Source organism: Melanostigma gelatinosum (assembly GCF_949748355.1).
Source record: "Melanostigma gelatinosum genome assembly, chromosome: 13".
NCBI classification, from domain to species: domain Eukaryota; kingdom Metazoa; phylum Chordata; class Actinopteri; order Perciformes; family Zoarcidae; genus Melanostigma; species Melanostigma gelatinosum.
The window spans coordinates 22,836,823-22,862,970 of NC_136646.1; the positions used below are offsets into that span (position 1 = coordinate 22,836,823).

At 43.2% G+C, this 26,148-nt stretch overlaps 2 protein-coding genes across 3 annotated transcripts; both read left to right on the forward strand.

Annotated features, from left to right (window-relative positions):
* The first annotated feature begins 3,820 nt into the window (after window positions 1–3,820).
* On the forward strand, window positions 3,821–13,083 carry emp2 (epithelial membrane protein 2). Its single transcript, XM_079282164.1, has 5 exons — window positions 3,821–3,961; window positions 10,029–10,244; window positions 10,325–10,433; window positions 10,519–10,659; window positions 11,550–13,083. The coding sequence occupies exons 2-5, from the start codon at window positions 10,167–10,169 to the stop codon at window positions 11,717–11,719; spliced, it is 498 nt and encodes a 165-aa protein (XP_079138290.1). The 5' UTR covers window positions 3,821–3,961; window positions 10,029–10,166; the 3' UTR covers window positions 11,720–13,083.
* A 134-nt stretch (window positions 13,084–13,217) lies between these two features.
* atf7ip2 (activating transcription factor 7 interacting protein 2) lies at window positions 13,218–22,002 on the forward strand. 2 transcript variants are annotated; one of them, XM_079282162.1, is made up of 13 exons: window positions 13,218–15,402; window positions 16,365–16,580; window positions 17,692–17,764; window positions 17,893–18,024; window positions 18,559–18,627; window positions 18,888–18,922; window positions 19,034–19,074; window positions 19,165–19,199; window positions 19,467–19,512; window positions 19,741–19,820; window positions 20,015–20,143; window positions 20,230–20,417; window positions 21,463–22,002. In XM_079282162.1, the coding sequence occupies exons 2-13, from the start codon at window positions 16,381–16,383 to the stop codon at window positions 21,677–21,679; spliced, it is 1,245 nt and encodes a 414-aa protein (XP_079138288.1). In that variant the 5' UTR covers window positions 13,218–15,402; window positions 16,365–16,380; the 3' UTR covers window positions 21,680–22,002. The 2 variants fall into 2 exon arrangements, with proteins under 2 accessions (XP_079138288.1, XP_079138289.1); XM_079282163.1 differs by lacking the exon at window positions 16,365–16,580.
* The last annotated feature ends 4,146 nt before the right edge of the window (window positions 22,003–26,148 follow it).

The window sequence follows — 26,148 nt, forward strand, 5'->3', positions numbered from 1 at the left end:
CAATTAATAATTTCAGAAATATCATGCATCATAGCAGTTCAGTTGTTTTCTATTATTGTTATATAGTTCCACTTTCCGCCATAAGACTCTCATATATAACTAATGAAACACAGTCAGCGATATTAACAAGAGTGTTGTGTTTGCACCTTTTAGGTGAGAAATGCATTTCTGTATTTCTTAAACATTGGGTGGAATCCCTCTTCAGAAAAAGAAAGCTCTCATTCAGACTATTTACATACAATACTTCTTAATATGCAACGTTTTGTGTTGATAAAGGATTGCAGAGAAGAATGTGCGGATTATACTAAATAGCACGAGGCAGCAATGAGCTGTTTCTGCCCCGGGTGAGATACTCCACGGCACTAAAAACCTACAGGGTGGAGCTGTGCACACATTATGCTGTGCACACATTATTGTCTTCACTCATGTGTCTAATATAACAGCATGAAGCTGATATGTGTCTACGGTGACGTACGGTGTGAGTGGGTCTCCAGTGTTTGTATTGTTTTTACCTGCGGAGGACACCTGACACCTGGCAGAGGGGTTAAGCCTGTTCCCTCCTATGTGTGTGTGTGTGTGTGTGTGTGTGTGTGTGTGTTTGGGTGACAGCCGTGGTGCTGAGGAGCTGAGGATGATAGGATTGCTTTGTTGTTTAAACAGCCAAGCTATGGGCATGTGTGTGTGTGTGCGTGCTGTTACAGTATGTGCAGGGATGCAATGTTGAAAAGAACAACAAGTGTGCCGAAGGGAGACACACAGGTGACGGACACAAATGAAAGAATGCACCAGCAGTTGTATTTTATAGATGCTCTTCTGCAAAAGACATCTCCGCCCAGAAAAATTCAGGATCTAATTAAATGTTAAAGATATATGATCCTCCAGAATAGAAAAGAATTGCAATCCTGTGCCATTTCCTGGATGTTTCCTGTAACCTTTGGCTGTTAAAAACATCTCAAACAGATTGAAACATGAGAGCCAGAAAAGGTGTGTGTGTCTGTGCATGTGTGTGTGTGTCTGTGCATGTGTGTGTGCGTGCATGCTTGTCTGGTGAAGATTCCGATGAGGAATAAACAGAAAGCAAAAGAGAGAGAGAGAGTCCATTGTATGAAGCGTTACAATGAGTCATCATCAGCTCAACACACAGATTCCATCCATCCCTCTCCTGCCTGCACAACACTTTACGTGTAGGCTTCTGGAGAGTATGCACACATTACGTTATAACTCTGGGGAATGTGTATGAGCATGTGCACGTTGCGCGTGTGCAAACGGGAATGTGTATGAGCATGTGCACGTTGCGGGAATGTGTGCAACTGAGAATCACAGAGTAATTACGGGAATGTTTGTCCGTGGCGACCCGCTATTGTCACACAGCAACACGAGCGTCCACAGCCCTCGTACCCGCTGTCGGCTCTGGGAACATGGAAGGCCTACAATGAAGGCTCAAGCGTCACAGTAATTGATTCAATTTGAATCTAACTTTGGAGCTTAACTGTGAAACATACATGCCAGTCAGGGAAAAGTGACAGAGGCTCTCTGTAAATCTTTTCTGGAGGCTTTGGCGAAGTGTCCCCCTTTTGGTTCTATTTATATTTCATGTCAATTGGAATTTTCTTCACTTGATAATAAATGTTTTACTGATAAAACTGTAGAGCCGTGCTGCAAGGAGACACACTCCATTTCCACGGTTTCAACATGTGGTTTCAGCTCTCAACTATTCAGAGGACCCATCAAGCTGTTATGCTTATATTATTGAAACTAGCACGCTAGGCTAACCTGCTCACACTGGAGACGAAGTTTGTTGTCACTGAGTTCCACCAGACGTTACTTTTTGTGGGTGTAATTTAGCAGCTCTCACACTCGGTGCTGTGTTTGTCCCACTTTAGTTTGGCTTAAATCTGCATATCTCCATGCTTAATGTCACAGAGGGTCACCTGGGCAGCACAAGTGCTCCCTCTGACTGACCAACGTGCCACTCCTGCCCTTACAGAGTCTGTGTGTCTGTGTTCTATAGAACGCCATTAATTGTAGGCACAAGCTCACATTTACCCAAGACGTAAAGATTTAAAAACGTTGAACGGAAAACTTTACATCAGGTTGGATGGATGGAGTTTCATTTATTCCAGCAGTGATGGCAGTCATGTGTTGTGGCCACTTGGAAAATGCAAAGAACTATGTGCTGCATACCAACCCTAGACAATGCCCTCTTCATTACCTCGTGCCCGTCCTAACTAACTGTCTCCTTGTGACCCCACAAAACGATCCCATCCCGTCGCGCCGGTGACATCGGACCACTGAGGACGGGGGACAAACAGAGAACCTGACGTCCTGAGCTCATGATGTGAACGTGATCAGGTTTTAAACGGATCACAGCGGACCTTTGCACGTTGGATGACTGTTGAGGTTTCAGTCAGGTGTTGATATTTCAGTTATCAGTTATGTGCAGATGGAGAGTCTCGATGGGAGAGTTGTTTGCTGACTCAGCCCTGGAGTCAGATATGCCTTTCGAGATGGGTGCGACTACACACACAGGCCTTTCACACATTCAGCTGGAAATGAATACAAGTTGACGAGACTATTCTTGGCCTAGCACAGTGACTTCCTGGAGTCTCGTTGTTACCTTGGTGGCAGGTTTTTTCCCTTTGGACAGAGACAGACTAGCTGTTTTCCCTGTTTGTAGTCGTTGTGCTAAGCTAAGCGAATCTAAGCTAAGCTAACCTGTTGCTGGCTGTAGCCTCATATTTACCAAACATACATGAGAGTGGTATCAATCTTTTTGTCTGACTCTTGGCAAGAAAGCTAAACAAATTCAACAAGCCAAACTATTCCTCGAACAAAACACAGAACTAAGTCAAAACCACCTGAATCGTACAAAAGATACAAAACCGTGACAAAGAGGTAAAATGATGGGACAGAAAGCAGGAGGGATGGGGTCGTTGTGAAGTCTCGAGCACTCCGATGTTCTTGTGAATAGGAACGACAGCAGAAAATGACGTGCAACAGCTGGTGGTGCTTGACGGGGAGAGGACGGAGGTCAGAACTTTGATTGCAGAGAATCAGGGGGAAGGAAACAAAAGAGGGACAGAAAGTCTCTTCTTCCAATATGTTACTTGATTGCTCTACTTTTCACGCATGCTTTTTGTTGTAGGCCTAGCAAAGCGCGTGGAATCTAATAGGTGATGTCTCACATTTGGGCCAGCAGTTGAGAAGATGAGCTGTGTTATACAAATACAGGGAAATGACTACTCTTCTTGGATCTGTAATACCAATGGAAATGTGGAAAAAGGGGAATATAGCTTATTAATAAAATCATAAAGTATGTGCAAAAGCTCATATTCATTGTTCCTTTTCACTTCTCCATTTCTCTTTCATCCATGCGTCCCCTCTTGGTCCTTTCCACCATTCTTTCCAACCATTCATGATTTTTCATTCCATTTCATCCTCTTGATTTCCGTTCGTCTGACCTCGGCGGTTTGTTTTCTTGTCTCCTGCTCAGTCTGTCTGCCATGTGAGGAAACACAGACTTTTAAACTTCCTTTTGACTTCCTCTCCGACCGCCATCATTGTTTTTTTTATAGCTACTTTTCCCACCGAGGCCTAAACTCCTGTCACCAATCCATTCATATGTCTCGCGCACACACACACACACACGCGCGCGCACACACACGCACACACACACGCGCGCGCGCACACACACACACACACACACACACACACCCAAACCACTAATCCCAAACCACACCCGGCTCCAGCCCTCGAGCCCTCCCTCGCGCGCTCACGAGAGCCTGTCCAGAGAACGTGCGCATAGAACAAACTTTTTTTGGGGGGGAGACTACTAGCTCCAGCTCCAGCTGCCGTTTCGTCAATTTCTCCCAATTGATTGTTCCCTGATTTCCCTTCTAACATTGACACACATCACATCTGGAACTCCACACTCGTTGCTCCATTCTCGGACCAAAACCCGGTGAGTAAACTGAGTTGTATTAGTTTGCATATTGTTTGAATGCTGCTCGGAACCTTCTCCACGGGATTCATGTCCCATTCCATGTGGCCGCGGTATTCCTCTTTAACACACCAACTACACTATTAAAGTGTCTTCTGGTGAGTTTTAGCCCAACTGTCCTTATTTACTGCTGTGGAATATTTAAAGCCTAAAATATTTCTAAAATAATTGGTGCGCTGTCTCGATATTTTCAGGCCATTTAAAACTCAGAGCAGGTGTATTTATTTTCATCACGGATTAGTTTTAAGGAGTCCTTGTTGCCCTATTTAGTTGTTTTAAACGGGTCGTGGCTCCAGGTTGCAGACGTTGGAAATGAAAGGGGCGTTGTCAGCCATCAATGTGCGTGTCTGAGTGCTGTGAATGAACCGCGTGTGTTTCGAGGTAAACTTTTATTTGTTTCACAGGAAATGTGCGCGCGCGTGTCTCACAGGTACTCTAAGTGTGTCTGCTGTGTGCTAATAGCCATTAGACTGTTCTCTGAATATGGTGCGCCTGCTTTGGCACATATGGTAACACCACATTACTCCTCAACCATCAACCTGGGCGTATAAACATGCCACCTTGAAATCAGTGTGTTTTGATAGTGTTTGAATTGTATGAAAACGTATACAGTGTTATAGAACTGAACAGAATCAGATGATCGTAAGTTTAAAATCTGTTCAGCTCCCTTGTAAGTGCGTTATTGCACTATTCTACCGCCGCATTGTTGATTTGAGTCTTATTTTTGCTGATGCAGGTGATTACTGTTGGATTCACCCATCAGGGTGGCGCCCTCTTGTGGTTGAACTCGGTCCAGGTTTTTTCATGGTGAGAAGAGATTCTTTTCATACTGGGCTGCAGAAATGGAGATCGTCATCAGGCAATGTCTGCATGTCTCAGGACATCTCTGCCATTATGGCAGTGATCTGGAGATTCAACGTCACATGAAGTGTGAAGGCATATCTGTAATATGCAACAATCTATTGGAAACGAATTGCCCCTGTAGACATGCAGTTATGAATTGTCATTTGGACACCTTGAAGTTATAAAACAAAAAGAAATACTTGATAAAATTCTAGATGGCTCCGTCTCGTGGCAGACTTAATGGCCTGTGACTGAAGTTTGATCCATCCGGTGGCCAAAAGTAATCTGAAGTAGCGTAGTATTTGGACGGCGCTGCGCCCCTTTGTGCTTCGCCTTCCTTGCTCTTAGGAAGTGATGCGACGCGAGGCCCGGACACGTCAAAGGCAGAGTGTCAGTGTTCGTTTAAAAAGTATTTTCAGTCTCATCGAACGCAGCAGGAAGACGGCGGTGTGGGATATTTGATAGGAGGCGGATTAGTCAGGGGGGTGTGAGGTTTTTAAAAAGACGCTGACAGATGAAAACTATCAGGGAACAAGTGTGAAGTGACTGAGAGTAGAAGAGAAGGAAAAGGGAAGAGACTGGGGGGGGGGGATGAAGGAGGATGGATGTCTCTTTTTTTACCAGGTGCTCCCAGCTTCTCTCTGCCATGTGGGAGTTATTACTCAGCGCTGCCACTTTAGGAATGTGTGAGAAAACACACACACACACACACACACACACACTTAACAAACAGAATTCCTGCATCAGAGGGAAGTCTTTTTAATGTTTAAACCCAGCAGGAAAACCTTTGTGTGTCGGTGCGGCCCTTTGTCATTTCTGATTCCTGAAGGTGGCATGTCGCGTACACACACACACACACACACACACACACACACACACACACACACACACACACACACACACACACACACACACACACACACACACACACACACACACACACACACACCGTACTGCAACCAATATAGGCTTCATTGTGCAGAACAACGATTCTCTCTTCTCTCCCGGTATTCAACAAGCGTAGCTCAAATATTTACTTCAAAGCCAGTGTTTTATAACTTGATATGAATAATTTAGAGGGACTGTCTATGATTATGAGTTATAAGAAAATATCACGGGATGTCAAGTTATTAGGCTTGTGTTGTCTCATGACCGTTATGAATGAGCGCTGTGAATGCATCATTTGTTTGCACTTTATAATAAATTTTCCAAATGCTGAATTTCGACCATTACCCCCTTTAGCAAGGACGATCCACTCTTGACGTGTTTAGAGTGTGGATGATATGAGGAAGAAAGTGAGTGTTGCATTCGAACGTGAATGTCCTGATAAAATGATCAGCTTCACAAAATGCCCCACATGTTATTTCCTCTTCTCTCACTGGGTGGGATTTCAGGATGACGCACCTAATGTTTGGTTTTCAGCTCCAGCCAAACAATACATGCTAACTGTTAGCAACGTAGCATGTGAATTATAAACACGAGTTTGTGATCCTGTTGGCGATGAGCCTGTAGCTCATCGTGGGGACGGCACAGTCTGAAAGACTCATGCTGGAGAAGATAAGACCTTCTTTCAGTTACCTATCCGAAAACAACCAAAAAACCCATCGGCTTCAAGACGGGCAAACTGGAAGAGCAAAATGACTCACTCATACAGGTTTTAGGACTCATCCCTGCAGCTCTCTATTGGGACGCAGCCACTATGGCTTATCCTCTGGTGACACCCACAAGCCAAATTGTCAAATATTTGGCTTCCTAGTGGTAAAGACGAGCAAATAGCAAAGTTCATTCAGTTTTGCACTTTGCTTCACAAGGCTGCCATTGTTTCAGGGCCTCGGGCAGCCGGTCCTTGTTTTTAAAAGGCTCCTGTAAATCCATAGTGTAAAGGATTATAGCTGTCGCACTGGGCAATCTGGTTATAATTATAATTCTGTACTTGCTCCACTGCCACTTAGATGACTCCTCATGCATCTTAAAACTCCTTCTGCTTCACAGCGGCCCACTGCTCCTAAATGCTTAGCATGGGTTCAAATGCAGAGGTGAAATGTCATGTATGTACCAACATATATATGACAATTGTAATAAACACACACACACACACAGTTGTTCCCTTTACCCCAAATTAATGCAATTCAGACACTGTAAGGCCATGTCTGGGGGAAACAAAAAGCAAGAATAAACACGAGGTTTCATTCCAAGTCAAAGGTTTCAGTCAAATAAAATCTGTTTTGTTAGATTCCCCCCCCCCCCCCCCCCCCAACTGTTTTGACCTCATGCAGTAAAATACAAAGCGAGGTGTCAGTTAAAAATGTTGCATTAGTTTAAACCGGTGCGATGAACATATTATAAGGGCTCGTGAAAAATGAGGCACTCGAGACTGAGTATCCCCTGGTGGTGAACCCCAAGACTTGCGGGTTTGGAGAAGGAAATGTTGTATATTGAGTCTCAACTGTACGACCTCATAAGGGGCCAGAGGGCTCCACTGGAAGCCTTCATTGCCTTTCCTCTTCCCCAAACAGTTTTTCCACCGCTACAGACAGAGAGAGAGAGGGGGAGAGAGAGAGAGAGAGCGAGAGAGAGAGAGAGAGAGAGAGGGGGAGAGAGAGAGAGAGAGAGGGACAGTGAGAGAGACGGGGGAGTGAGATTCAGAGGCCCAGTTAAGTCTGTGGCTTTGTGTTTTATGAAAAGAGTTTGAAAAAAAAAAAGACATTAAAAGTCAGCATTTTCCACCAGGCAAGGGAACCGGTGGACACACACACACACACACACACACACACACACACTTGCACCGAGTCCCCCAGCCTCCTATTAGAAGGCTGAGTGGAGAGGAGGAATGGCAGCCGGATTGGCTGGAGTCCGACAGAATCTATCACGTGATTACACAACGCTGCAGTATCGTGATCTTCTTTCTTTTTTGTTCCATGTTTTTTGTACCTACTGAGCCATGTCACGGAGTTTGTGAAAGTGACGCAAAAAGGACGACAAATCAAGAACAAACCAAACGCAGGATAATAAGCTTCCAGTGACATGACGTGGTGTAACAGAGTTCGGCTTTGGTGTCTTTCTTAGTAAAGCAGAAAAAAAGTCGCTTTTTAAAAGCTCAAAAAACACAAGCCTCAGGTTGCTGTCCTGAGTGCTCTATGAATTATGGAAATGCCTTTGCCGGATAAATTCTGACGTAGCGAACATTTAACATGACTGATCAGCAGTTTCCACGATTAGCATCGTCCCCGATACATATTGTCTTCGTCTCCACACAGCGTGAAATGAAACGCATGAAAGAACAATTAAAACAAATTCCTCAAGACCCCGCGACTTGTTTTGTGTCCGGTTTGCAACCTCCATACTCTAATTACCGTCATTATCTGAAGTGTGTCAGAGGGTCTCTCATCTCTGCTATACATCTGTGGTTTTGTGTAGTTTGTGTGTGTTTACTCTCTTGTTTTTGTTTTTCTCTTTCCCTTCCTTCTCTTGCTGTCTCCTCCCTCTCTTCCTCCCTCGCTCCTCCCATCATCTTCTCCCCACTGAGACGAGAAAACAGCTGCAGATGGAATCAGATCCAGCTGTGTGTGTGTGTGTGTGTGTGTCTGTAGGAGATTACTTGTTGCTCCAAAGAATGTTCCTGCAGATTAGACTCAAATACCAGAGAGATGCTTTGCAGCGGATGTCGTAAATTGCATTGTTGGTCTTTACCTCGTCTCGTCTGTCTTTCCAACTCCGTCCGTCTCCTCCATTTCTCTTCTTCTCACTCTGCAGTGTCATCGTTCTTTAAAGTCAAACCTAATCTCTGATGGGCCACCCTGGAGACAGTGATTAGGAATTGTTATAATCGGCCAATATTCTGGGAATTTGCAGAGCTCCGGAAAAAATAAATATATTCCAGACTTCAGAATCTTGATTATGAATGTTAAACAGAAGGATGCTGACAAAGCATTTTACATGCTGAGCAAACCTGTTTCCTGGTCTAACAAACTAGTTGGTTTCTGGATGTTTCTGGATGTTTTGGATATTTTTTAAGGGACTTTCTTTCCCTCATGCCAATTCATCGTAGTACATGTGAACAAAAACACAAAAGCGACACAAAAAAAAACATGAACAAAAATACTGGATATCCCGACGGAAAGAGTATCATTAGCCGTTATCGTCGGTTTATTACTTGTTTCTCAACACAGTTCAGAAACAGAGAAGTGCACAAATCAAGGCCTCAGTAGATGATCATATCTCACACACACACACACACACACACACACACACACACACACACACACACACACACACACCTGTTATGACTGTCAACAGTGTTGTCTGAAGCCGTACACTGAACCCACTGTGTTTTAATGCTACAACTACCAAGCTCAAGCTGCAAAAACCAATCAGCATCAGACCTTAAGTGTCTTTGGTTCATATACAGTGACCCTTGACCTCTTAGGCATCATTTTTTAGCATGGATGAAATTGCATGCTAATGCTGCTATGCTAACATAGCACATTCCATCCTGGTCTACACTGACAGAGCACAGACTGCCCATTTCAAGATGTGAACAGTCAGCTCCCCGTTTCCATCAGCAAGTCGTAGTCGGGGTTCAGGCCTTCAATCACTGCGGAGTAAACGCTACGCTCCCACACACTGGGCTCACGTACACACTCTCACACACACACACACAGTTTGGCATAGCAACGCAACACACACGCTTCATCTCACATCTCGGCAGACGTGGAGACGACAGATCATATTGTTTCATTAACCCTGCATCACAGCTGGTTATGCTTTTTCCTTCTCTCAGTTCCTGTCCTTCTCAATGCAATAATAAAGACTGCATATACAGGATGCTTCAGATATCGGCACTTTTTAGGGTCACAAATAATGCAACAAAAATGTTAAAACTGTCTAAAGACAGATTTACTTATTACTTTTATTTTCCTTATCTTACCCTTCTAAGATCAATCAAAACTCAACTTAATAAAACAGCACGAATGTAGTTATTTCCTTTAGAATCAGTTACTTAAAGTGAATCCAGAAAAGTCAAATTGGTGAATATAAATATGCTGTCGGTATCTGTACAGGTCTTGACAAACATTTGGTGATACCGGAGACCTGTGTGTTGTTTGTATGCTGAGGACACACACGGGACTCATCTTTCCTGTATATGTTTGTTATTAAAGTATTGCATATATGTCGCTCCCAACAGATCCCTAGCACGTGAAGGACCTCGATCCGTCCCCGACTATCCAGCCAGCATAAACACACAAGCGTTGCACATTGACAATTAGCCAGTGAGCAGCGCAGGCAGCCGCAGAAGCAACCTGTGAGACATTCAAGGGCAGCCATGTTGATCATCTTAGCCTTCATCCTCCTCTTCCACGTGGCCGCAGCCATCCTCCTCTTTGTTGCAACCATTCACAACGTGAGTACCAACCAAGAATGATCACGCGACGCGGCACGGGACATTCTCCGTCATCTTAACCGTGTCCCTCCCCGCTGCAGGCCTGGTGGGTGGTGTCGCCAGCGGGACGCGATGTGATCTATGCCGACCTGTGGTACTCCTGTAACTCCACCTGCTATCCCGTGGAGAACAGCCACACTGCTGATGCAGGTGAGACGGAGCGCAGCTATGTAGCGTGCGTACTGTCAGTGTTGCATTTGTGTGTGTCACAACCTTCTGTCTCCTATCTCCTCAGCCTTTCTGCAGATCGTCCAGGCTACGATGATTCTGGCCACCATTTTATGTTGCGTCAGCTTATTCGTCTTCATCCTTCAACTCTTTAAGCTCCAACAGGGAGATAGATTTGTTTTCACTGCTGTTATCGAGCTGCTGGCCTGTGAGTAACACACACACACACACACATACACACACACACACACGTAACCTTTCAATGCAGCTTTTGTGAATGCTTGTTTCCAGTGCAGTGTGGTTGTTGTGGTAAGATTCATGTCCAGACATTTCTGAGGTTGGATAATCTAGAATGTGACATTTTAGCCTGTGACTTGAGAGCATACGCGGGGCTCGGCACGATACTTCAAACTTCACAATTCAACATCGGCAAAAGTCCCCGAACTCGGGAACGTCTTTTCTTTTCAACGAAGTGTACTTGAGTTGTATTCACACTTGATGTGCATTTATTTTTAGATCAGGACCAAGTTGATTCCCAGTCCGAGTGTTGGGTAAAGCCTTTAAACTTTAACTTTCCACACATTGATGGAAACATAGCGCTCTCATTGTCTTGGTATCCAGTTTTTATCCAGAGGAAAGTCATCGACTGACCAAAAGACTTGAAATGGAACATATTGTTCACTTTATTGACGTCAACTATGTCTGAAGGAATACTGTTTCATTGTACACTATTCCTTTGAAGAAATGACAGATCTCAGTTTTACAGCAATGTGATCGACCTCAGCGATGCACAGTTGGCTGCGGGGAACAGCCCTCTCAAACTGGAGCCGACCGTTAAACCGAGTCTGCGTCACCTTTGGACAGAGACAGGCTAGTCGCTTCCCCCTGCTTCCAGTCTTTGTGCTAAGCTAAGCTAACCGGCAGCTGGCTGTAGCCTTATGTTTAACCGGCAGAGTAGAGAGTGGCATCAATGTGAACATCTGTGTCAAACTATTCCTTCAAGTGTCACCAGGCTGGCTGCAGTATTTCAGAGTTAGACATGAAATTCCTTCCTCGGCTATCGAGTGTAATTTCCATCCTCCTCTCTCCTCCTCTCAGCTCTGTGTATTATGATCGCGGCGTCCGTCTACTCGGCTCAGAACAAGCGCTTCCATGTGGCGAGTCTCCAGGAGGGCTCCTACGGCTCCTCCTACGTCCTGGCCTGGATCAGCTTCTCCATGACTCTCATCAGCGGCCTCATGTACCTGGTGCTCAGGAAGCGCAAATAGATGTGACGGGCACGCGGATATCAAATAAATATAAACAGGAACACTTGGACACGTGCATAAAGACGTACACTTTTCCTCAACAAACATGCATGCACACAGTCTCTCTGGATCCCTTCGATTTATCATAACATATGAGAAAAGGACTAATCCACATTCATTTCAGTCCAGGCAATTCACCAATAAAGCGTACAGCAACACGTTTCTTTCCACCTCACACACACCTTTCTCCCTCCTGATGGTATATTGTTCTCACTGGATGTGGCAAAGAAAACCCAGTGTGTTCCCTTTGACAGGCTGTATTATACACTTTGTTTCCAAGATAAGTTCCTCAGAAACACTGCTGACAGACTGGAGAAACCCACTGTCGCTAAAACATGGAAACTGCAAACATTTGAGTTGAGAAATGCACCGTGATTCACATTTGATCTGTCGTTTTTTTCAAGTTGAGGTCAAATCTCTTCGACGCAAATGCAGATCAGCCTCGTTGCATTCGCCCGTCGCTCACTGTCTCTGCATAGAAAAGGCCCCTGAGGCTCCTTGCAGCGTTTAGTGAGAACATGCCTTCACTGTCCTCTTCCTACTTTCCCCCTCTGCCATTACACAGGACATGAGCACTGATCCAACATGCTGATTCGTCTCCTCCGCATTGTTTCGTTGTGTCCTGCTTCCTACCAACTCCATTCACAGGAGCCTGTCTGAAGATATTTGATCACGACGGATAAAAGTTGAAGACAAGTGGGACAATGTGTCTTACTGGACCGCAGCCCCTGGACGTCCCAAAGGGTCCGTGCTTTCTTTGTGAATCTACAGTCAACGGAATTTTATTGTGTACATATTTGCTGTGTATGTACAGCTCAAGTAATTGTCAAAATTGCTTCTTTCTAAGACTGAAATACTAAAACTATATATCTGAAAAAGAAAGGAAAAAAAAGAAATAGAAAATCGTATGCATAGCGTACAGGAAGTGTAGTGAAGCACTAGTTGAGGTTGAATATGTAGGACTTTCATTTGTTGTATTCTTCTGTTGCTGACTTGTTTTTAATGGTGAAAAGGAACCAATGATGTGCCGTGACATTCGGGATTTCAAATGACAACAAAACTTGAAAATATGAATGAACATTTCTTTATCATGTTTTTTTTGTTTTGTTTGCATCTTCACTCAGAAAAAGCTATTTATCGTTTGAAACCACTGTTGTGTATTTTAGCCTCATGTGACTGAGGATGTATGAAGTAACTAAGTCTTGCCGTATTTTCTTCCCTTTTTGGCCGTGCTTCTGTTTATTTCCATGACTGAAACATCTGGAACGCCCTATGCACATGTGTGCTCTGGCATTTTACAACAATAAATGTGTAACTGTACTGTACCTGCCACAGATTCCCAGAATTACTTCTATTCCAGTGATACTCTTTGATCCCACTGTGGAGACGCTTTTCCTCCTCCTTGGTGTTGGTTTGGCTGTTAAACAGTAAATTGAGAGCAGCGGGGTATTAATGCATGCAGCTTGGACTTTAATTGTTCCTCCAGAGTTGCACTGGGTTGTTTTGTGATTTGAATATTTTCGTGTCGGGCCACATTTGGACCACGGAGTCTGGTGGTAACTTGCCGTCTCACCAGTGCTAAAGATACAGGGAAGAGAAATGGAAGTGACGATTTAGCTCTCAAGACGATACTTGAAAATGATCAAAAGAACATATTGGAGGCCAAGATTGTGACGTTTGTTTATAGGTTGTTCATGAAGTTGTCATCTTAAGAGTGTTTTGCTTGTTAATAAGCCTCCTGTTTGCATGCAAATGTTTGTCTTTCAGCGGATAACTTTTTAACCTGTTGAGATGAAAAGGAAGTTGATGATTTTTGGGTGAAATATGGTTTGTTGGAGGTAATTTAAAGTTTGAATCTCTTTAGTTTAACTTTGGTGATTATGAAAGAAATCTAAATTTCGAATACTTCTGTGTGAACCCTGTTAAACAGAAGCCACAGTTATCACCTCTAAGAGTTGAGTTATCAGAGCCCTTGTGATTTGGAATTGGAAATGTTTTGTTTTAGGATCGTGATCATTTCTCTAGTATTTCTCTGTAGTTGTATATCAATGTAGATGTTCTGTATCTCAGTCAAAGTAGATCTATACAAGTACCCACAGTGACAAATCAGCATGTGAGCTGTTGAAGCCCAGACTGTATTTATGGGGAATCTTTTTTATTAGTATTTATTTTTGCAGTTTCAATATTTCTAATGCTTAGTGAAGTATTAATTCAACACTGATTGAGAGTCATGTTGCTTTATTGTAGAGACATGTTAAAATGGTCAATGTTTGAAGAACTTAAATTAAACAGTTTCTTTTCTTGCATAAAATTCATTCAAAAATGTTCATTTTGTTCGTTTTAACATCGGTTAAATGGGAGTGTGTCTGCTTGTCTCAGGCCCCTTTGCTTTTACTATTTTAGGCAAATAATTTAACCATATGCAATTAATGTTGACATCTGTTGTAACATCTGTCCAACTCATGGATTCATATGTCATCAAACGAACATGTTTGTCTGTTACTGACACCCAGTGGACGGATAGAACACTACACACTGTTCAGGTGATAGTTTTATGGCTTCAGCCTCCAGAATAGACGGCTACAAGCTCCTGTCAATCACTCTTGAAAAGAATGAGCTTGATTCTGCTGCTCTAATCTCAGAACAACATACTGGGAAAACTTCCAACAGATTCAGGACCAAAGACTCATCTCCCCTATGAGAATATAAAGGTGCTTCCCCCCCCTGTTGAATCCTGTTGATCCATCAGATAGATCTCAAATGTATTTTACGATGAATACATTCTCTTTGTGTGTGACATATCTGTCATTGAGTCAAGTATCCATCCATACTCATTACACATAGTGCCTGCTTGCCATTTTACACCATTGAAATGTTGTGAAAGTATCCAGTGATGTGCCAAGTGTGGAAAAATAATTATACAATACCACCGAGTGAGTCCTATAATACTGAATACTGAAACAAGAAACATTGAGGGAAGAAGTTTGTCTTCTCTGGCCAGAGAAGGCTTTCATCGTCATACAGACTGCAGTTTCTGAGATGCTTATCAGCACACAGGGTGGGGGAACATCAGGTATTTACATTATCACAATTGATCAGTAGTTTCAAGCTCCTCTTTGACCCCTCCATCTGTCTTTATAACCCTGGATTACCCCTGTGAACATTCTCTGGTTAAACTGCACCCCCATTGAGTTACTCCCTCTTATCAAGGCAAAGGCGCGAGATACCCCATATGGTCCTGTTACCACTCTAGGTACACAATCATATGTCACATATATAGTTTTGTTCATGAGTAAGGCACATAAACCAAGTCACAGTAGAAATGTACTCGTACAGGGACAATTTTCTATCACAAGATATTCGGAATAGCCTATAATGTTAAAAATATACACACACACACTTTGACAAACATTTTGCAGTCAAAAAAACTTATTTTAATTTTACACACACAATACGATCGTAAAGATACGTGTCAGTAAGTGACATCTATTTGCTTAGTTTCAGAGCAGACTTTGCTTTTCTTTAATCTAATTTCCCAATATTCGCTCAACATTTTTTAAAGACGACGCTTTTATTCTGAAGAAACTGAGCCGGAAGTGCTACATATTTCGGTGGGCGGAAGTTGACCGTGAAAGCTCCAGCAGGTAAAGATAACATGTTTTAACAGATACAGCAGTTAGACGTTTTTACCTTGTTGCATTTTAAATATTTTGAACGTAGCAGCTGTATGGTAGCTGTCTTGTACGCTAACGTTAGATAGCTTACTCTTTGCTAAAAAGAGGAATATTTCGCTGAAGCTTCAGCTAATTTACAGTTTAGCTAGCTAGCTAACCCAGTGAGTATCTTAGATTATCGAAACAAAAGAGCCGCTAATCAATATCATTTATTCTGCAACGAGTTATGCTGTTAACATCAATAGCGAGTAAAATATGAAAGTTAATTAATTTATAATGAGTTATCCTGCAAATAAAACAGTGTAGTATTGTTGTTTGCATGATACATTGCTCTTTTATCTAACTTCTGTGTCTCTGTTGATATTGCAGTTATAAAGCCTGGTAGACTCATTGATCGATACATTACAATAGATATGATGCAGGAGTGAATAATAGCACACAGTGTTATTCTCCATGTTGTGTGTGTGTGTGTATCAATAAGGCTGAAACTCAAAGCATGTTGATATGCACTTTGTTTTGTAGAAACGTATATTCGTAAAACTAAAATCCCAATGCAGAGAATACATTTTATACATAATTGCTTCCTTTCTTTTGGTAAACGCATATCTGAACAGTAGTGGGTTCGGGTTACAAGAGTGTGCCATGATATTGCTATTGTTGGCAACATGTACAATATTTGCACTGCGTCACATCATAGAGAGCTCTGAAACAAAGAGTTCAATAATGTAGGAGTGAAACAAAAGCAACCGACTGTTATTTATGGACTAACGACTGTGTCAGCCCCCCTAACCTCACCTTTTACTTTCCCCTAACTTAACAAAACTGTGTGTATATTTTGTCAATCATATTTTACGTAGTCATATCTTATGCATATTAATTTTATGTTCTCTGTAATATTGTTAAACGAAACTATACAGCTTTTGTCTCGACAGTACACCGCTGTAGAACATGGCAGACCACACAGGCTCAAAAAAAACAGCTTCAAAGAGGGGAAGGCCTCCCAGCAAAGGCAAGAGCCCCAAAACACCCTCTCAGGCGCAAAAAGAGACTCGCGTGGCCATTGGATTGGCCTTTGAAAGGTGGCGTGAACTGAAAACAAGAAATGGATTGAAAACTGATGCAGAGGTGGCCCTGAGTCTGCTGGATGTGTGAGTTAACTTCCGATAGCTTCATGTTCGCAGAACCGCTTCATACATGTTTGCAGCATGCCAGTTGCTGCAAACCCCCCCCCCCCCCCGCGGCTAATCTCGTTCGGAGCAGGACCGGTCAGCTAAATGGTTGCAGAGTTGCATGAGAGATGGATCTGAGGGGATGGATCCTGTGATGCTCTGAACGTCTTGTGAAGCTCTGTGCTGGCAGGGGAGAAAGTGTGTGTCGTGGATTGCGTCTGTCTCCACCTTTCCCCGGGTCAAGAGAGGAAGCTAGCTGCCACAAGAACCGTAGGGCACCGATGACCATTGTAAACGCAGGAAAAGGTGAACATTGAGTAGCGCTTGAAGCTGAATGATAAATCACAGCATTGTTCTGCCCCCTGGTTGATCCAGTCCATACATTGTTATACAAATAAGCCTATAGGCTCAGTAAAGCCCTCTATACTATACAAACCATATTTAATAAATATGCACTTTCCTCCGTGTGTAAGCCACAAAACAGTTTTTACTTTTTGATATTACAAAGGAATCTAACTGAGACACGCTGTTTTTGTTTTACGCGAGCTGTAACCTCATCACTGCATGCTGTTCTTGCAGTGTTTTTAAAGTAATTTAATAACTTGCTTGTCGATCCGAGAGATTGTTTCAGAGATGAAGTGTCGGTTTGGGAGCCTGTAGTGAGACAGTCGAGTGTTTAAAGGGGTAGACCATCCAGCACATTCAAATCCACAATATACTCTCTTACCAGCTTTGCTTTCTTGCAGACATTGAACTCTTCTTCTTTCTTTTTTTTTTACTGCGTCTAATGTTTGTTGCTCCAGCACATTTTTCTTCTGGTCGGTGCTTGTACAACTTAACGCTAGCGCTGGAAATCTTCCTCAAAACAATTCTCTGTGTATCCAAACAGCAATCAATGAATCCATTACAATCCTGTCCAATCACTGCATCCGGCCTGAATGTATTGATTGGCCGGCCCGCCTGCCCGGGGGAGCGTTGGAGAAAGAGTTGGCAACACTGCTCTGCGTTTTCCCGTTGGATAGTTTTTAAGATCTAGCTTACTCTTGCTTGTGAATATTGACATCCTGTTTGTCTGAATGTCTGCATGCAGAATGAAGTCGCCCCCCTCCAGCCCAGCTTCCTTTGGAGCCCCTGCTAAGAAGCTTAAATTCTCCCAATTGGAAGTAAGATACCCTATTTTATGATTATTAAATGCATTTACTGGATTATAACTATAATCTGCAGTTACTGAATGCAGCGCTTCCATAATGCTTGTGTGTGTGTTTTATTTTGTGTGTTTGTGTGTCCGCAGGTGGAGACGCTGATCGAGCAGGAGGTTCACGCCGCAGTGCAAAAGAAAGAAAGCAAGCTGCAGGGTTTAATCGAAACTATTCAACAGCTGGATCGGGCTGTCGACTATTCAAGCTCCATCCAAGCGCTGGAGGTCGGTGGACGTAGTGTGCTACACCTGTTAGACTGATACTGCAGGGACTGACAAGGTTTCCCCCCAAATCAACACCTTTATGGGAGTTCGGCAGTGGGGGACCAATACACTGCTCATTTGAATTGTATTTCTTCTTATGTATGCACGTCTGACCTAATTATTTCATTCCTTCATTTCTTCAAGCTGTTTTAAGATCTGTCTCTTCTCTTCCCTCTTCTTCTCTCGTCTCTCTAAATGTGACAGCTGCTGGTAAATCCTCGAAGCATCCATTCTTCTGCTGTCTAAATCTGTTGTTCATTGTTCTTCATCAGTTTTTTTCTTACCCATTAGATTAAAACCTCTTGAACTGGACACAGATGCTTACCGTCATACGTTCACCTTTTTATGCACGTGTTTCTTATTCTGCCATTTCTTCTCTCTTTAAAGTAAAAGAGCCAAACATGAATATCTTGTGCGTACGTCTCAAAGGCACATTGGTGATGAAGAAGATCTTTAACCCACTAAATCCCGACAGAATATTCCTCTCTTCCTCAGGCTCGAATTAACACGGTAACCAAGAGAGCAGAAGCAGCGATCGCCTTCATGACGGAGGAACAGAAAAAGGTTTGATGCACACAAACGCACGAATGAATGCAGTCGATGCATATGTATGGACTGACATGCATGTTCAGCATCAAAGCTGTTTTTCACTCATGCATTTAGATTTATTTCCAGAGATATTCTCAAACACAATATATGAAATGTTTTGTCTGGTAACTTAAAGTAGAACATGTGACAGATACACTCCGTAGTAATGTTCAGTTTGAGATGCAAACACTGTTTATGTGAGCGTAACGAATCTCTCAAAAACATTTGCCTTTCAGAGCCCACTGCCATCTCTCGTGAACGTAAAGACCAGGTATGTAGAAGCAGGTCCAGGCGGATCAGTGCGGTGTGATAGTTCAGAAGGGCCTGATGGGAATTATTACTTTGTTTTTATTTGCGTTTGATTGGATGTTCATCTCTGCAGGGAGCACTCTGAGAATGAAACCCTGGAGGCCGAGTCACAGAGTAAGAGCCTAGCGGGCGGCTGCGTGCGCTAAAGAGGATTTGCATTTGTGGGTCGCATGAGTATTCATTATATGCATTTTTATTTTTCAGCTGACATGAAGAGCGGAGAGGTCTTTGACATGATGGTGACTATGCAGTAATTTAACGTGGAATAATCGGCTAAATAAATCTTAAGAATGTCTGTTTGATCAGCACAAAGCTATCTTCACAACGGTCTGTTAGTTGTAGTTTGGACAACAGTTATTTAGTAGAGTTGAGGCGTTGATGTATGTTTTAGTCTTCCATGTACGGAGAGAAGATTGTTCATTTGCCTTTGACAGTTGAAGTGTTCTGAGTTAACTAGACATGTGCTGCCAACATTGAGCTTAAGTTGATTGACCTTTTCTGTCCAGGAAAACACAAAAGAGGCCCTAAAGAAGATGCAGGCTGATAACAAAGGTAACACACACACACACACACACGCACACACACACACACACGATGTGATGTAGCTTCTGGTGACACGACACCGCCTTGCAGTGAGAAAACGGGACACAATAAGCTGTTCTAATGACCCAAATGAAATAATATGAGTCAGTGAGTACATGAATTAATAACCACATGCTTTCTTCCACTCTTCCCTGTCCCTTCCTCTGTTACTTGTCATTGCACATAATCCATGTTAAGCTTTGAAGGGTGCCACAACGCATTTAAGTGAGGAGCTGCCTCCTCCGGTTCTAACCCCCTATGGTTCTCCAGAGGGTAAGGTAAGGTGTTTGTATTGTTGATATTCATCCTCTTCAAAACATTCCACGCATAAATATGTTCTGTGTCGCTAATGTCAATTTGCAGTTTTGTATAAAACCCTACATCCCCTTTTCTTTTTGGCTTTGTTTTCACTGTTGATGTGTATTTTGTGTCGTGCCTTCGTTTACCGACGGTGTTACGTTGTGTGTTGCAGGAACTTAAGGTCAAGAAAGAGCCAAAATATAAGCAGGAAATACAGAACAATGTTGTGGAGCTCAAGCAGCGCGAGGAACCGAAGGCTGCGCCGGTGAAAGTGGAAACCAAGCACACAAACTCAGAGCGGGTAATGCTCACGCTAACCCACGTTTGTAATTCTCTTGACTGTTTGCTCCTCTCACTAACCTCCACTGCCTCCTTTTTCACCCCAAGGACAAGGTCCCGTATCCCCCTCTTCCCGTCAAACCCTTCCCCTCCACCCTGAGCATGGAAGCGGCCCAGTACAACATCCCCCAGATTGTAGAAGTGAAAATGGCTCTCATCAGGAGACCCCCTAGCCTCTCTGTGTCCTGGTTAGTGAAAGAGAAAGACCCATCTAAGCCACCCATGGATGTTTACAGGTGAGAACTATCAGGTTGAGACATTCTGGGTTCAGTAGGCAGCTTTCAGCCCTGCGACTCACTGGATGAAATCCACCTTTACACAATAGTGTAGTTATTTACCATTGAAGGGACTGCCTCTTTCACAGGGTTTGTCCCATTCCAATGGCTCCTCCAAATGGACACGCATCAACACATTGACGTCTTGTTTTGTCCCACCAAAAGTCCAAAACCGACGTATTTAGTGCAGGACTATATATGGCAACGGAAGCAGCAAACGCTTCAAATTAAGATGCTTAAACTCGAGAATTTGAACCATTTTAAATTGGCACTGAAACGGTTAATCAATCATCAAAAGCATCGACTGACTGATGTATGGACTCATCGTTTTAGTTCTCGTAGAGTTGCATGACTTTAGATGGCGATATCTGACGGCTGTGCTGTTGTTACGGAGTCTTGGTTCGTAAAGATCAACAGATCGTTGGTCGTTTGTCCCGACTGTTCATTTACATTTTCAAACTCTTCTTTAAAAAGATATAACCAACATATTGTGTTGGGAGTGTACCACACCGAGGCCATGTGGTCAAATTGAAATCATTTATTTAAAATGTGAACACACTGACTGATTTCACTGGTCGATTGAGTACAAACTGTTAAAGCGCCACTAGATGGCGGGAGCGTGCTTCACAACAACAGAGTGAGTTCCCTCGCCTGCAGAAATCACCCAGGTCCTGTTCCTGTCCCAGTCACACCTATCTGTTTACGATGCCTGCGAATATTCTTTGTTCGCTTGTTTCGATCGACTTTTGATTTTGAATAAAAATGGTGACGGCGTACTCGCTCTCAGCCAGGATGATTACAGGAGCGTTATCTTCTATCTGTCTGAGGAACGTACTGGAAGCAGAGTTCAGTTCGTCACTGCAGCTCTCCTTGTCTTCTTAGTCTTTTTTGTAGTTGCTCACTTTTCCCTCATTCTGGTGTTCTCTCTCTCTCTCTCTCTCTCTCTCTCTCTCTCTCTCTCTCTCCCCCCCCCCCCCCCCCCCCCCCCCCTCTGTCCATGCTGCAGAGTCTTCATTAGCGTGGAGAAGGAGAAGGGTAGCAATGTCTTCCCAGCCTGGACCCCTCAGGATGTGGATGCCAAAAACAAAGAGCAATGTATCTGGTGTCATGTGACCAACAAGTACCAGCCCGGGCGCAAGGTTTGTGTCGCTGTGGTGGGCAAAGACACGTTTGGCCGGTACGGACCTTACAGTGAAGTTGTGACCGTGTCCTTACCTGACTAGTTGGGAGGACGACACAAGCGGCTACTTCAAGAGGGGGGGGGGGGGGGGGGGGTTGTTTTTGAAACGTCCAGCAATGATTACACTTCTAACAGAAAGTAAATATCCATGTTTCAGGCACTTCTTTCTCTGGTTGGTTGTTGGTTTTTAAGCCATAAATAAACAGTTTATTGTGAGATTCACAATAAAACTATTTTTAAAGGTCAACGTTTTTGTCATGTATAAATGTTGAATTTTTTTTTACGAGTCATTAAAGTTGAAAGTGTTTGAATGGATGTTCTGTATGTTGAGTTTTGGTTGTTTATAAATTGAAAATCTCATCAAATTTGAAAGGTTTCTTGCTTCTTTCTGTTCCATATAATGAATCAAAGTCTCCTGGTCAGACTGACGCATGTACACGTGTTATTACCTCACGGAGGATTGCTGTAACAATAAATGCCATTTGAATTAAGTTTGAGATCATTAAAAGTCTGGTGGCAATAGGTGCACTTTGCCATCGACAACCTGATGTGTTGTGATGAATATGGCGATGCTGGTGTTTACACCGTAACCTCATAATCTCTGTGACTCGTTTTGTTTGTCATGATGGTAAATGTAAAAGCTTATTTCTATGCTGGAGTTCGACTCCAATCAGATGCAGCCTTTGAACCAAGGGTTTGTGATGTGTGACTCTTAACTGAAACAATAATGAAAGTAGGCTTTCTTTCAGGTGACACTACACAGCCTTTCCTCTGTGACGCTCCACGACAAGCAAAGCTCTTATTTCACACGTACATACTGAGCTCTGATCGTGCTCTTGGATGCCTTTCCAGATGTTTCCTTCTCCCCGCTTGACAGAGCTCTGCTTTCTTGCCAGCTGGCAGCAGTCAACAGTCTCCTCGCTCCGCGGCGAGGTCTCGCATTCGGTACGTGTAAGCGAAGAAGACGGGACACAATCGGTCACGACAGAGGCTGGGAATACTCAGTCAAAATTGGAGAGACTCGTGAGCTCGACCTTAAAGGGCCAGTTCTCCCAAATCTCACACAGTGGTGTCCAGCCTGAGGTGATTAGCATCCAGTCGGCGTATGAATCCGGATCACAAGTTGGAGTCGATGTACAGTGTGTCCTGAGTATACTTTGAGCTAAAACAATGTAAAATGAAGTGATTTTACATGAATGTATTTCTCTTTGTGTGTGCACACTCTTTCAGATTTTGTGTGCATTTGTGTACTTCTCATCGTATTTGATTCCTTTTTTTTTAAATTTTTCTATAAAGTCAGGTTTGGTCCTCCCGTTTTGGAGCCGACCTATTGAAGGGAGTGCCTGTCCTATTGGCACACGTTGACCTTTAATGGTCCCAGACCCGCCTGCAACCCTGAACTGGATCAGCAGGTATTATAAAAACACAGAATAAAACACAAGAGAAGTACAGAAAAGAGACTGAAAGTGTTTTTAAATGCAGGTCAGGTATTTTGTTTCAGTGAGGTCCAGTTTGAAGTATCAAGCGATTCCATAGATCGCGAGCCCCCCAACTTAGTCCCCTGCTTCAGGACCACTGAAAAAAAATGATAAATCTGCCTCCTGGTAGGTGTGACCTGGATTAGCACCAGCTTGAACACATAGACTGTCTGTATGTAGGGTGCGCCTGACTAACTGGACTGTATCCAGACCGATCTAACTCTTATCTGATTTGAGTCTTGACCCGGGCCTTATCAGATTCTGAATCAGGCAAGTTTAACCTGTTTTAAACTCAACAGAAAGACAATACACGGTAACTAAGGAGATCAAAACAACTTCAAAGCACTATTGACACAACTAAGGAAATATTTCTCTTGGGACACTTTTTTTTATTCCCCCTCTAAGGGATGCAAAGCTAAACTGTGTCGTGGAATGACTTTACTTGTGATGCATTTGTGGTCGTTACACTCAATACTTAGCTCCTCCCAATATATGGTGATGAATGAGGTGTACTCACCCAGGAGTTGGTTATTGTTTTGCGGGCATTATTCTCCGGAGCACATAAGAGTTATTTTCTCCCCCACAAGCCAGATAGTGCGCATATTTCTACAGCGACATTTGTGACATTTGGTCTGCTGTTGTGCTCGTGCTGTTTGCCAGGCACAGTTTGATATTATGCTGTGTATTAAGGAGTGGGAGTGCAACTGTAACGGGAGCCATTAGACCCACATCGAATGCCCACTCGCAGCATCAGCAATAGTCTGTGTGTATGTGTGTGTCTCCCCTCGACCAGCAGGACCCAGTGGGGAACCACAGCGGAGTGATGGGCCTCCTAAGACCACTTAAAAACACAAACCCACAATCACACCGACACACACAGTGACCTAATTAGAGCTGACAGCAGAGGAGAGACAGCTTATGAAAAGAGGGTGAGGAAAAGGCAAAAAAAAAAATTTAAAGTAAAGTTTAAATTTAAAGTTTTGAAGTGAAGTGTTGGCAGAATGGTGACCTGCTTCCTCAGTCCCTTCCCTCCTGTAAAATGGATGTGTATGGAATTACCCCTTTCATAAATGTGCGCTTAAAAACTCAGGTCTACTTGTCATCTTAATTTTGTGAGGGGGGGGTAGTAAGTAAGACGTTTCCTGCCTTTGTCTGTCCCTTGGTGATGAAGGTCCATGTTGTACCCTCCTGTGCTGAACGACATTCTTACCCTCCAGGCTTTGCAAAGGGCATGGCCACTGTCCTGGTGACTTGGAGGTATAAATAGAAACTTTTCTCTGCTCAAATGTTCCGATTTCAGATTTTCTTGAGGCGGAATGCCGTCCTGACCCGCCATTTTTGACAACAGCTAAGCTAACAGCTATGTTAAGTTAGCTGGCCCGTCCGCCTGCCCGCGCCATTGATGTATAAAAAGAATTAGATGCAGCGTTGGAGGCGGAGCCCCATGAAGGCACCTTCATTTCTAAGAAATCTCTCTCGCTCTGGCATCTGCCCGCCTTCTTGATGTTTGGAGGCCAATTAAAATCATGAATGTTACTGTGACCTGACTCATGATTTATGAATCTTTTGAAAGTTCAAAAAACAGTTGGCAGCACGAGTGATAACGTATTGGACTGTAAATGTGTCATAGTACAAGGGTGACATGACAATCTTTTTGTTGTTCCAAAGGGGCAAAATACTTTTATAGGCACTTGTAAATCGATGATAAGATGATGAATTTGCCTGCTGCCTCCACTAAAATATGCCCGATACCCTATGACAGATAAGACGACACAACCTACTTATTTCTGAATGCATATAAACAAGTAGTAGTAGTAGTAGTAGTAGTAGTAGTAGTAGTAGTAGTAGTAGTAGTAGTAGTAGTCGCAGCATTCAAACTATATACACTCTATCACAGCAGAGTTGCTAAGATCCTCAACCTGAAGACAACATGAACACAGAGGCCTGCTGTGTTTATGTCTGTACTGCAGGATATCACTGAGATCTTTGCAGCAACGGAAAATTCTTCTTAGTCCCTCCCTAAACACACGCACACACACTCACACACACTCACACACACACAGTTGGGTCCGCCCACCAAATGTTTGGCTTCCTGTGCATGAGGAAAAGTCCCCCACAGATGCTGTCTTGTTGTACAACACAGTCTTGTTTCCTGCTGCAGCTTACATCAGGTAAAACAACGCATTTGAATCTATGCCTGTTTGTGTGTGTGTGTGTGTGTGTGGGAAGATAGATGCTTTATTACAAATGTTTTCTTCTACAATGTTTAACGTAACGATGTTTAACGTTAAGAATAACAAATACAGATCAAACGGACGCTGCTTTTACTTGCAAAACAAAACAAGTTTTGTGAATTTGTTCTTGCAGTAAATACGGAAAAATATATTCTGAAACTGTAACAAATCAAACACATTTTTGACCCAATATGTATCAAATTGATAATTACCACAAGATGGATTCGGATCAGAAGCGTGTTTTTACTTCCAAAGGCAGTGACGTCTATTGAAAAGCAACGACATAATGAAAGATGGTTTAGTTTGTCTGAGGACAGCGATGTTTAACGTGGAGCATGGTATTGGTCCAAAGACAACTTGTTGATATTTAAATACTTTCCAAAGGGCAGATTCACTGAGCTAACAATGAAGAAACAGCATCCTTGGGAAGCCAATGCTCTGCACTCAGGCGGGGGAAAATACAGCAAAATGAGTGGGACAAAGCTCACTGAAACAGACGATCCTGAAGAGGACAAAGGTGAGTTCAAGTTTATAGTTTATGGTGGCAATCTTGATTTAACTTGGTGCCAATCACAAAAACATGCACATGCTTTAGAGGCCATTCATCACGTGTTTGTTTTCTTTTTAAAAGAAGCCGACTGGGTGGACAAAAACCGGGCTAATCTCATCCAGGGTGTCGTTTTAGTGATGCCAATAGCGGATGAGATGCTTCAGCAGAACATAATGCATAAAGAGATGTACGAGAACATCATGGTAGCCGGGACCCGCCAGGACCAGATGAGAAAGCTCTACACGACCCT